At 34.0% G+C, this 13,960-nt stretch overlaps 1 protein-coding gene across 3 annotated transcripts in view; it reads left to right on the top strand.

The window, feature by feature from the left end:
* Window positions 1-13,960, top strand: part of MACROD2 (mono-ADP ribosylhydrolase 2) — a 2,249,967-nt gene that overhangs the window by 93,322 nt on the left and 2,142,685 nt on the right. For all 3 annotated transcript variants that reach the window (XM_077115113.1, XM_077115111.1, XM_077115108.1), the window contains exon 3: window positions 11,085-11,180. In XM_077115113.1, the coding sequence (XP_076971228.1) occupies window positions 11,085-11,180 (96 nt within the window). The remainder of the gene's footprint in view (window positions 1-11,084; window positions 11,181-13,960) is intronic.

Below are 13,960 nucleotides of genomic sequence, written 5' to 3'. Positions count from 1 at the left end.
CCAGATGGAAAAAGAATGAAACTTGATCTCTACTTCTCATCATACACATTTGATTAAAGATATAAATGTGGAAAGTAAAACAATAAAGCTTCTAAAAGAAAATATAGTAGTATATCTGTATGATCTTGATGTAGAAAAATATTAAACAGGGCACAAAACTTACTAACATGCAGGAAAAGTCTGAAAAGTTGGGCTGTTGACAAATAAAAGTCTTTTGTCACCCAGAATTACCAATAAAAGAGATAAAAAGCAAACCAAAAAATGGCAGAAGATATTTGCAATACATGTACCTGACAATGGGCTCATATCCATATTATGTAATGAACTCCTACAGATCAATGTGAAAAAGACAACTAAATAAAATGGTAATGAAACTTGAACAGACACTTCACAAAAGAGAATGTCCAAAAGGCTTTCTGGTGAAAATATTCACCAGGGAAATGCTATTAGTTAATGTAATAGTTAGATACTATTATAATACTAGCCAAAGTGGCTAAAATTAAAAGAATTAACAATACCAGATGCCAGCAGAATGTGGGGAGCAATGAAACTCTCTTTTGCTTTTGATGGGAGCATACTATTTTTTCACAACTAAACCTTTAATTTGCAAATATTGTAGATATCCAGTTATTCCTAACTGTAATGCTTGTATTTACATGTGGTTTCTTGCTGCTCCTTCAGAGTCAATGAAATTGCTTACTCTATATCCTCTCCCAGTCTTTCCATTCTGTGAGGCCTGGTAAAAGAGCCCTTTCTTGAAGATCTTAACAGAATTACAGATTTTAAAATAATATAGAATCATCTGTTGTCACCTTATTGGGGCCTATCCAGCTTATGAAGCCTGTGACCAAGCAAAGGTGGAATCAGTTGAGCATAATACGAGAGGGTTTACTCTACAATCACTGTAGTTTCCAAACATCTATTATTTTCTATATGGTGGCAATCAGAGAATTCAATGACCTTCTTCTCCCTGGCCTGGCCTGGTGCTCTATGGCTTCCTGAAGTTCAGATCAGATTCACAGTTGAAGCCATTTTCAAATTGACTGGGAAGTCCTTTCCCTGCCTCTGGCATAATTGACCCAATAAATACGTTTCCTAATCTTATATCCAGTAATAGGCTCTTGAATAGTTGAGCTCCCTGGAAAATTCCTAAAACCTTGAATGTACTCTTATCCTTCTTAGGTGTGAGTCTTAGTAAATTAAGTAAACAAAATTGCAAGGAGACAAGCTATCTCTCTGGCTCCTTGCAATTTTTTCTGGGTGAGTTAGCTTTTGATTTTTACCATGTTCCAAAATCTTCCCCAATTTTATGGTCTATTCCAGATCTCTTCTTACCTTGCTCCTTTTTATTTCTGATATTCTTTTTCACTTTTCTTCTGTGTTTTAAATATTTCAGTAATCAAATTATAGCCAAATCTGTATCTGAAAGAATATTGTTCCTTCAGGACTCCACTTTTGGTGTCTTTCTCTAACAAAGAACTTATTTCTGCTCAAGAAAGGGCCTATAAGCTTTGAAAAGTCTAATCTAGGTCTTGCGATTCTTAAAGAAATTCCATCACAGGCATTTTGCCAGTCCGGTTTCTAACAAATTGATGTGATTGGGGGAGGGGCATATGGTGTGGAGCAGGGGGCAGGCAGCATAGGAATGGGGTACTGGTCTGGATTACATGAGACATAAAAACTAAGTGCAAGAACCTTCATTGGCTCTCTTTTAAAAAAAATTAAAAAATTTGGAAGTCAAACAGGGAAATTTGTATGTGAACTGGAAATTAGATGATAGTAAGGAATCATTGTTAATTGTGTGGGATATGATCATTGTTCATATAGGAAAGTGGTCCCTATTTCTAGAGATGCATACTGAAGATGCTGTGATATCTGTAATTTAATTAAAAATAATTTTTAAAAATATAGATAGATAGGAGTATATGTTTGAAAAGTATGATAGTATCTACTAGAGCTGAATATATACTGCATCTATACATACATATCCTGGCAATTTCCATAGAAATTCATGTAGGTATCCACTAAAGGACAAATGCAGTAATGTTCAAAGCAGCTTTATTTGTATTAGCCCATACCTGGAAACAATAAAAAGGTCCATCAGCAGTAAAATGGGTAAATAAATTGTGGTATAGTCAATCCAGTATTATACAGCAACAGGTACACCAGGGAAAATGTACAAATATAACTCCATGCAACAACAAAGATAAATTACACAAACAAAATAAACCAGACACAAAAGAATACATACTGTGTACAATGCCACGTATATAAAATTCAAAAATAGGAGAAACTAATCTATGGTGTAGACTCAGGGTAGTACTTACTTCTGTGGAGGAGGAAATGGTAGTGACTGGGTAAGGATATTAGAAGGGTTCATGGCTGTTCCTAATGTTCTATTTCTTGGCGTGGGTGGTGGTTACCTGGGTATAATCACTTTGGAGGAAATTCAGTGAGTTGTATAGTCTGTGATTTGCGAGCTTTTTCATATGTTTTACTTCAGTTTAAAAAGTTCAAATCATGGGGGAAATATGTTGCTTTAGTGTGAGAATACTATTAATATTAAAATAACAGTAGAATTCAAGATGGTCTTAGCCACAGTTTTATAAACTGTCAAAGATGCCAATAAATAATATCCTGTGCCTGTAATTTGCCTGTATGTTCTCATGTCCAATCTTCACTTTTCTCTGTCCTGTCTTGCTCTAGATAGTAAGGTACATTTAAAAAAATAATTTTTCCCTTGGATTCTATATTAGCTTGGTTTTTGTTTTCACTTGCCAGTATATCTTTCCCTTTTTAAAAATTTTATTTTTCATTTCAGAATTTTCAGCCAATTTGAGAGACTTTGACTTTTTCTTTAACTGCTAGGAGAGTTTTATTCATTTAAACTCATAGTCATAATGTGTTTTTTTGTTTTTATGCTGTAAAACTATTGTTATGCACACATTTTTTTCTTTTTATATGTACAAGGGGCATAACCTGAGGTATGTATGGTGAAAATTATCTTAAAAATTTTCAACATATTTGAACCTGTATCATTCTAATTGCCATTATCAAGATTAAATTAATTTATTTTATTTCCCCCAATTTTTCCTCTCATGCCTATTTTTTTATGTAATTGGCATTCGGACTCAACTTCATTTTCAAATTATTTTTATTCTTTGCACTTTTTTAATGTCAAGGGCTAATCATGAAGCCTACACTCTATTTTGCAACATTTTTATAATCATTTATTTATTCACTCAAAAATTTATTGAGGGCAGTGCAATAATGGTGTCTAAGTGGCAGAATTCTCACCTGCCATGCTGGAGACCTGGGTTTGATTCCTGGAGCCTGCCCATGCAAAAAAAAAATTATTGAATATCTACAAAGGACCAGACTTTCTCCTGGGCCGAAATGGGAATAACTGAATAAAAAGATAGGGCCCCTAACTTCATTATGCTTTACATTCTGTGGAACAGATGGTCAATAAAAAGGTAAATAAAAAGATACTTTTAGATATTGAAGCCCATTAGGAGGGGAATAAATGGGGTGAAGTAATAGAGAGTGACTGGTTGCAGCTGGGATTAAAGCTATGCTAGATAGGTTGGTCAGTGGCATTAAAGCTGAGTCTTGAAGAATAAGAAGAAACATAGAGCTGGGTAAAGAGCATTCTGGCCTGAGGACAAGGTAATGTACTTCATTTTTGTAGGAACGTTCATTGACTGTTACTTGACTGCCTTCTGTTAGGCGTTATACTAGTTATTTGAGATACAGTTATGAGTAAAACAGACAAAATTTCTACTTTCAAAGCACTCAAATTTTACTGAGAATAGACAAACAGATGGGCAGATAATTTCATAGTATGATAAATGCTATGATGAAGATAAAATAGATGATATGCTAGAATGAGGAGGAGGAACTACTTTAGGTAGGACAGTGAGAGCAACTTTTCTGAGGTGACATTCAAGTGAGGTGACCCACTAATAGGATGATCCAGGCCTATGAAAAACTGAGGGAAGAACATCTAGGTGGAGTTTCAGTGGGGTTGGAGCAAAGTCAATGAAAGGGAGAAAACTGTGGCAGATCAGGTAGAGTCTTACATGCTGTAAGGAGGTTAGACTTAATTCCAAATACAGTGGAAAACAATGTAGGTTATAATATGGTTTAGTTTAAGACAAAAGTACCCCCAAGAACAGGGCCTCGAAATAGAACAACTCATTCCAAAATTGGTTACCTGTATCTTTGTGCTCCAAGCTCCCTCACCATATATATGTTTATGTTTTTATCCTTGGAAAGAGGGAATGAAAAACTAGTAACTTTCTCTTTAAGTATCCCCCCACTTATGTTTCGTTAGTCATCACTTAGTCACATAGTCACTTTCAGCTGCATGGAAGGCTTGATAGTATAGTCCCAAACTTGATAGTATAGTCCCAAACTTGTTTGTGTGTGTGTTTTTGTGGGGTTATTACTAAAAGGGAAACATGGAGACTAGATATCAGGGGACAATTAACAGTTTTTGCCACAAAGCTGTTGAAATATTTTCAAAAGGGGAATGAACTTATTTACCTTAAAAACAAAAACGTAAGCATTACTGTACTTGCTGAGAATATATTGTGTAGAGTGTTGAGAATAAAGAATGGAAATGGGGGACCAGTTAGTCTAGGTGAATGATTAATGGTGGGTTTGACCAGGTGGAGGCAATGGAAATGGAGAGAAAGAGGTGGATTTGAGATTTATTTTGCAAGTATAATAATTTGCTGATGAAGTCTAGATCTCAGATATGTAATCTAAAAATGATAAATTTGGGAGCCATTAACATTTCTGGTTTAGAACCAAGGGACTGGAGATCTCCCACTTCTATATAAGTGCTTGTAAAGAAAAAAGGAGGTTCAAGGCTGAGAGTTGGAGAATTATAACATTTAGAGGTCACAGCAAGAACTAGCAAAAGAGATTGAAGAGTACCTAATGAGACAGGAGGAAAACTAGGGCAGTAAAATGTCGAAGGACTTAAAAGGATGTGTTTCAAAAAGAGTGGTTATTTTGTTAAATGCTTTGGAGCATTTGAGCAAGACAGAAGCACAAAAGTGGTTATTGGATTTGACAAAATGCCAGTCATTGAGGAGCTTGACAAGACCCATTTCAGTGAATTGATCAAGTTAGAAGCCAGACAGTAGAAGGTCAAAGAGTAAATTAGTAAAAGGTTGGTAAAACCACTGTGGAAAGATATTTGCCACTAAATAAATGAATACCCATGACTCTGAAGCTTCTATCTGGAAACATGCCAAAGAATGTTCTTTAGAAACTTTATTCACACAAGCAAAAAAATAGAAACAATTCAATTGACCATCAGAAGGAATATGGATAAATAAATTGTGTATATACATATAATAGAATACTATTCAGTAGTGAAAATTGATCACTACAGCTATATACATCAACACAGATGAAACTCCAAAGCATGATATTTATTGAAATAAGCGAGTCACAGTGGAATACATACTGCTTGATTCCATTTACATAAATTTAAAAAAATAAAAATTAAATTCCACCAAAAAAAAATTTGGGCAGTTTCTGCTGTGGAAAGATTTTTTTCTCATTTCTATTTGTTACTGTTTATGAGTTGAGAGAATTTTTATAAAATCATGTTTTAAAATTGCTCAAAATGTATGAAAAAGGTTTGAAAGGAATCTGTATGGTATTTTGCCAAGATAACTTAGGAAGAATTAAAAAGTTTTTAAAAACGTGTTAATTTTTTTCTCCTTCAAACTATCACTTCTAGTACAGATTGATGATTTTGCAAATTTGTATGATAATACATATCTTTACTGAAAGTCTGTTCTTAATCGTCATATAAAGTGCATTGAAGGTGGGGTGCATGGTAGTTCAGTGGTAGAATGCTCTTCTACCATGTGGGAGACCCAGGTTTGGTTCCTGGCCCATGTACCACACCCCTTCCTCTCCCCCCCAAATAAAAAATCACTGAAGGAAAGGATTGAGAGGGTGCTGGTCCAGAGTTCAGGAGAGTGCTTAAGTTCTCCAGGACAGATGTTTATTTTCTCCAAATAGCCTATAATTGAAGATTTCATAATCTTTCTTAAATTCTATGGGTTTATGACCCCAGAAAATAATGATCCTGAGTATAATTGTTAGGAAATTTAGCATTACCAGCATCTTAAACATAGCGAGGAATTATATGTCCTTCCATTTTTATGATGATGTGGAGAAACTCAGAATACACTTTGAGGCAGTAAGGTGATAGCTTTTACTTTCTGTGAATAGTATGCATTGTAAACATCTCTTGGGCTTCCAGTAGGACTTAAACTTATGTCAGTGATTTTGTATATATAATAATCTTTTAGAGCAATGATCCTCCAACTTTAATATGTTTAAGAAATGCCTTAAAGCTTGCTAAAATGCAGATGTCTGAGCCCTGCTCCCAGAGATTTTTCTGGAAACTGTTCAATGAAGCACATTTGACAAACTACCTTAAAAATTAAAGAATAAAAATTAGAAGATTTGGAGTTTAGTGATTTGTGAAGTTGGAAATTAAAATATACCGAAGTCATTACCATTTCTGCATAGAAACTTGCATTTGTTTGTTATAAGCCTATTATTTTTCACTAAAATATTTTAAATGATTAACCTTAATTTTGAAAATGTCCTTTGTATTAGTTTCTTTTCTATTCCATCTTTTCCTGCGTTCAGTAAAAGTTTGACTGTCTGTGATGTGTCAGTCATTGTGTAGGAATCTGGAAGAACTATAAAATGCAAAAGACATTGAGCTAGTAAAGAAATTTCTTTTCAGAAATTGAGAGATTTGGATTGAGAATCATTTATAAAAAGGTGATAACTATGTAATATTGAATGACAAATCATGGAGAAGATTTCATAAAACATCTATGAAGCTCCTAGAAGATGAATAGTAGTTTGTCAGAGGGTTGAAAGTGAATGCATTCCACTTAGTGGGCACATTTGCAAAGACATTCAAACATTGAAGAGACTAATTGATAAAAGAGCAAAGTGATCAGTGAGTTGCAGAAAATGTGATTGCTAAAATAGGTCAGGGCAAGACTGAGAGAGGACTTTCTCTTTTCACTTCATTTATTTTAATGTTTAACTAAACTAACTGGGGTACTTGCAGTGAGCCTCAAGAGGTGAGAATGAAGAGTAGAAGAAAAAGAGGAGAATTGATAAGATTTAGATGCTAGTTGGCTGTGAGTTTGGAAAGTTGTAATTTAAAGTTAGGGGAGTTAAGGATGGCTAGTTGGAGGAATTAAGAAAGATGCAGAATCCAGTGATCATAATCACTAATCTAATCTCTGCTGTCCCCCACCACCATGTTTGAGTAAACAAGGACTTTATAATCCAATGGCTCTTTCCAGGCCTTAACCTTTTTTTAATTTTAATTTTTTTTTAGGTCTATCCTTTTAGAAGTCATCTCAGCCTATGAACACTTCCTTTCTCCTCTCACAGTCTAAAATCATAGGTTCCCCGCCCCTCTTCACCCATATGTAAAGAAAGCAGTGTGATCTGGCTGCCAGTCTGCACCAAAAATCTGTGCCTGATTCGGTAATTCTACTTTAGGCGTTGGAACTATGGAAATAGTTAGAGATGTATTCTAAGATTTATGTATAAAGATTTTCACATTATGCTATTATTTTTAATGTTAAAAAATGGGAAATTGATCTAAATGCTCACAAAAAGGAATTGATTGGATACATTATGGTATATCTATTTGCTGAACAGATGAATCTACAAGTCTGATGATTTTGCATAAAGAAACAAAATACAAATAGGAGACATAGTATCTGCAGATTTGATTTTATTATGTAGTTCTCTAGTCACAGGTATGTAATGTGCTATGAAATTTTGTTGAATAGAAGCAGGAAACCACTGAGGTTTTTGTATTATTTTCAAAGTATGGTAACGACTGGGTAAACCAATTAAGTTTTTCTGAGGCAAAAATAAAATAATACTTTTTTTTGGGTGATATTGCTGCATTTTGTATTTTGCAACAAAAAAAGCAGAAATAGGACATGCACAACAGACATTTCATTCAATGTTGGACTTTTTTTTTTGGTACATGGTCTGGGAACCCAGGTCTCCTGCATGGACGGTGGGCATTCTAACCACTGAACTACCCGTGCACCCTGTTGGACTTTTTGAAGTAAAAATAAGTATAGGGAGCCTACATAGCATGCTAGTTAAGAGCATGAACTGTATGGGTTTAAACCTCAGCTTTTCAGTTACCAACTCTGTGTAACTTGGTCAAACCACCTAATTTCTGCATGTCTCACCTTCCTTTTCTACATAGAAGGAATGATAGTAATATGTACTATATATATTTGTTATGAAGATTACAGGAGTTAACTTTTTTTAGCACAGTAACTTGTACATAGTATTACTGATGTAAATAAAATAGAACTAAATAAAAAGGTACAAAATGTAATTGGTACTTTTTACACGTGTACACTGTCTATATGGAAGAGTGCTTGACTAGTTTTTGTCCTGTTTACCACTGAAAACCCAGGATATTGGGATCAATGCTGATGGAGTGTAGTAGTGTGAAAAGAAAGAAAAGCAAATAAAAGAGGTGACCTCTAAGTGGTAATTTACATTGGTGTATTCACAGAGAAGAGTTGATGGTTGAAAATATGTCATCTGTTACAGATTTTTTGTTGAAGGAAATGCTGATGATTATTCATACTATCAAATTGTAGCCTTTGAGTATACATTTGGGTATAGCATATGAGAATTGGGCAGCAAGTATACATCCAGCTATAAAAGGGAAAAGGTGCTTGTTTGTATTTGTAAAATGAGTAATAAACAGATAAAAATATTTCTTCATGATACTGGTAATTCTAGTAAAGACCATTTGGAGTAACTTACTTGAATGAAATGTCACAGCATTAAGTTTGAATTTGTTGAATTGTTTGATCCTTAACTTCAAGCTCAAAATATCTCATTTTTTATAGATTAGAAATCAAGATTTATTTGAAGAAAAGTGAACTGTAGTATAAATGGCTTGAACTTTATTTTATTTTATTTTATTTTTGGAGAACAAAATATGTGAATTTATTGTCATATATGTTTAAAAATCACATCAATACAATTGTGAATAGAGACTAGATTAGAAATCCATTTATTCTGTTGCCCAAGTTGAAGCAATCAACCTTTCTCCCTTCATTTGTGATATGCATGTCAATTTAATGCCTGATAGAGTCTTAAAGCTCATCTTCAATAAGTTCTTTATAATTCCTAGATTCACAATAGTCTGAAAATCCAGAATTGTTTAACAAAGCAATCTAATATTTGTTTTCATCCGACAACCTTTAAATGAGAATCAGAACTTTCTAATTTTGTAAAGATGATGACTAGAAAGTTATTGGATATGGAACTCAGCGTCTTGTTGTGGCTTCAAAGTCTTTGTCATTGAGCCAGATGTTGACAGCTTGGTGACAGGACAAACAAAATATTATCCCTTTCACTGATAGTAAATGATAATAATGATAATAGTAATAACAATATTAATACTGGCTTTAAATTTAAGATGATGTATTTCTTAAAGTTTTCTTAACTGTTGTGGTCCATGTGTGCTTGGTACGCATGCTGAAATAATATTGTTAAAAAACGTAGTGTTTGTTGAACGCTCACTATGGGGCAAACATTCTAAGTGTAATGAACTCATGTTAACTGAAGGAGCCACTATTTTACTGACTGAGAAAGGGAGAGAACAAAGTACTTATGGAAGATCAGCCATATGTTAATTGACAGAACTGGGATTTGAGCTAGCTACATAGTAAAGTCTTCACTACTACTTGACAGAAAAAACAGAGTCTAGTAACCCTTGAGGTGGTCAACTCACCTATATGATTCTTATTTGGAAGTCTACCTACTAAAGTCTTTCTCTACCCTTTGAACATACAGTTTTCCCAAATTACTCCCCTGACCCCTGACCCCTCCTCCTTCCCTTCCTTCTCCTCACTGTTATTCTTATTAATATGGACAATGAATATTTTGATTAGGATCCTTTAAGGAAAGAAGAGATTGCTAAGAAGGGGATGTTTTGGAGGCAGAGAGAGGAAGGATAGCTTTCGTAGACATTTTTTTCTTTAGTTATTGGAGCTCTAAGACAGTTTAGGTGACTTGTAACCTTTAATCCCTCAGATACCTCAAAGTTGCATGCTCAGCTTAGAGTGTGTTAGTGGAATTAATAGCGTTGTCTTACCCCATGAACGATTGCACAGATCATAGATATTTTAAAAATTTTGAGTTCAAAAATTGACTTTCCTAGAAGTAAGTTAAAAGGCTTTTAATGTATAGGAATTTAATATATTTTAAAACATTGATTTCATACAGCTTTGTTTAATAGATTTAATTAGTCTTAATGGCAGTATTATTTGTTGAAGAAAAATGAAAATTTAAATTTATAGAATAAAAATATATCGGGGTTTGAAACATAATGTTTTTGGTTTGTTTTAAAGACCTCAACTTTCTGGCTGTTGTGTGGGGGGCAGAACTATTTCCTGTTTAAATCTAGCAATACTCTCTCGAGTGAGAGGTTAATACAATTTGGTAAGAAAGGAGCAGTTTCACATATTTAAATATTCTCCTTGATATATCCCACCCTCAGGGACAGTGTCATACTTAGAAGTAGCAAAGAGCTGAACCTAAATGTTTTTGTGCTCAAGTGAATATACTTTTCAAGGATGCCTTTTAGGTAATTGGAGCAAAATAGAAATAAGCTCCTTCACAGTGCAAATTGATCTTGCCTTGGTCAACTTTTCTTATATTCTTGTGCAAAAATGGTGGTACCTAGTTTCATTTGCAAATAAAATTAATAACAGGTTTTGAATTTTTTGTTGACTCATGTAACATACCTAAATTTATTGAATGTCCATCATGTATGTGATACTGTGTCTGTACTGAGGAATAAATACAAAAGAGACATTTAGCCACACCTTGGTAATTACACAAATTACACACTTATTTCCACTTGTCTAATTCATCAGAATGTGAACTATATTAGCTCTTGTATAAGTTTTCATCAAATTATTTAAGAATATTACTATTAATGTATATCCTTTTTATTATTATTACAGAAGAAAATACTCAGGAAAAGAAAAACTGGAATGAGAAAGTTTCTCTCTATAGAGGGGATATCACATTGTTAGAAATAGATGCTATAGTCAATGCAGGTAAGTAATATATGTTTCTGTGATATATTTTTTATGTAAGTATTTATTATATTAAAATGTTTGTTTCCTCAACAAGAATGTATTTTAGAAAAAAATGCTTCCTACAACAGATATAACTAGTAAGGCATATAACTGTTAAAAGAAGTTCTCCTAATATAATTCTTAAATGTTCACCTATCAGTACATTAAACCAGCTTCCTATTTCTGGAAACAAATCAGTCCAGGTAAGTATGTGTTTTTTCCAAGGAATGAAATACCTTTATATTAGTTTCTGTGATTCCAAAATAGTTTATGTAAAAGCAGCAGTTATCATGTATTAAGGCATGGGTATGATCCTGGATTGCTGTCAGTAGATTTAAAGTTTCTCTGTTTTGTGTTGCCAGTTTGGCCAAACTATTTGTGTTTGCTTGCAAGTCCTTGAACATAGGGAAGGTAAGGCTAAAGGACAGTTCTGTAGATCTAGGTGTATTTCTAATGGCTTTTTTTTTGTAGTTCATAAGTATGATTTCTTGTAACATTATTTGTAATAAAATTTATTTGAAGCCAAGTAGTGAGTTCACATTGTTTGTTTTGGTTTATTTGTCCTAAAAAGGTTCCACGGGTTTGGTTACCTAAAATGCATAAGGGATGTTTTGTTTTAGGTTCTTGGAGAGGGTAAAAAGGACTTACATAATTGTCATTAGGAAAGGCCTCCCCACCTCAACCCCAACTCTGGTCTGCAATCCATGCACCAAAAAGTTCATACCATAAGGAGTATCTTACTGGCAAAAGCAGAAGTTCTGATGGTTTTCAGTTAAATGATGACAGATCCGCAATCAGAAAGATTTACCACTGGGTTTAGGGCCTTTATAGGTTGTATGTAAGAATGACTAGCCAAACCTGTGCATCAGCAAATATTAAGGAATCATAGAACCATTTTAGCAATGAAAAGGTAGACAGGTAGGACTTTGAAAAGTAATAAGAGTAAATCATTGAAAGTAATTATTATTATAACTATAATAACTAAAGAAGGTGAGGCTCAGTGAGTTCTTGTTCTGTGGTCTTGGGTGGAAGCTATCTACCTTGTGACATCATTTACTTGTTTCCACAATCATGGGGAAGCTTTCCACCTTAGATGTTGACTGCTTCTGATTTTCTTAACAAAGTTAATTTTAATTTTGTGTCACTCAGTCTCACATAACCATTCTGGGTGTGGTGCCTGTTTTAGCTGGGAGATATGGATTCAAGGCTCTATTCCTTGTAATTTAACAGCAATGTGAGAAGTTAGCAAAACCTTATAAGGTCCTTTCCAGTGGCGCTCAAGAGACATTTTTTTTTAAACATTTTTTATTGTATAGTATGACATATATATGCTATAACAAAGCAAAGAAATAAAAAAGCAATAGTTTTCAAAGCACTCTTCAAAAAGTGGTTACAGGATGGATCCCAGTGTTTGTCATGGGCTACCATACGATCCTCTCATATTTTTCCTTCTAGCTGCTCCAGAATATAGGAGGCTAGAGGGCTTAAATATTTTTTTATCATCACAATCGACATAGGAACATAGGATGTTCAGTGGCAATATCATTTATGGTCAAATGATGTTTGCCAGAAGGCATAGATCTTATAGCCATCAATGCCAGTGAAAGTAATCTAGGCCAAGGTAAGTCTAGGTTATCTGATAATTTTTTTCAGTTTTAATTTTAGTATACCATTTATTCTTTCAGCCTTACAAGAGGATTGAGGATATAAGGGTAATGTAAGTATTGATGAATGGGAATGAATTCACAAAGTCATTATCTGACCAGTGCAGTGAGTGTCACAGTCATTTCCTTGAAGGGAACTCCCCAAGTGGGAAATATATTTTCTAATATTTTCTTAGTTATTGTGGTTACATCTGCCTTCCAGCAGGGGAACACTTCATCTTATCCAGCGAATATACTAATCATTATCAAAATATACCTATATCTTATGGATCTTGGTATTGAGAAAAGATTCCCATATGGAAATCTGACATTCCAGGTACTACTTTGAGAGTTTTTCCTAGTTTATCATTCATGGAGTTATAGCATGTCTTACATATTTTTCTGGTAACCTTGTCAAAATTTCCCCACTGGTATTTGGCCATAACTTCTTTCATTGTTTCGACTCCATGATCAGTTATTTCATGGAGGTTTCTGACTAGAGGTTCTTTTAAGGATTCTAGGGTGACAAGACTTCCATCCAGGCCTCCTCAAAGCCTACTGTGAGGGATTATATTACATCCCTGTTGTTGCCAACCATCTTTAAATTTATTTTATTTTATTTTAGAAGCTGACAGTTGACATTCAGCCAATTCTTTTGCAATAGTTTACTGCCAATTCTTTTTTGCCAATCTCAGGGGGAACTTTATTTGTGATACAAAATTTTCTGTTGGTTTAATTTGTTGAGATGCTTGCTTGGTTATAATGATTAGCTAATACATTTCCCTTGTATTCTATCTCAGTTTTGCAAGGAGACTTTTTATTATTTATATTTTTTCAGGTAATGATATTGATTTTAATAGTTCAGCTACTTCTTTGTCATTTTTTATTGGGGTTTCTGATGAGGTCAGGAAGCCCTGTTATTTCCCTGACATTCCAAAATCATGAACTACTCCAAATGTACATCTGCTATCAGTATAGATATTGACATTTTTCTCTTTTGCTAGATGGAAGGGTCTCATTAAGTTTTTAAATTCAGCTTGCTGAGCTAAAATAAGGTTGGAAATTGATTGAATTTCAATCAAATCTGTAGTAGTGGTTACTATATAACCTGTCTGA

Source organism: Tamandua tetradactyla, chromosome 1, assembly GCF_023851605.1.
Source record: "Tamandua tetradactyla isolate mTamTet1 chromosome 1, mTamTet1.pri, whole genome shotgun sequence".
NCBI classification, from domain to species: Eukaryota; Metazoa; Chordata; class Mammalia; order Pilosa; family Myrmecophagidae; genus Tamandua; species Tamandua tetradactyla.
The sequence above is the reverse complement of the archived record's forward strand: the minus strand, read 5'-3'. Positions and strand labels throughout refer to the sequence as shown.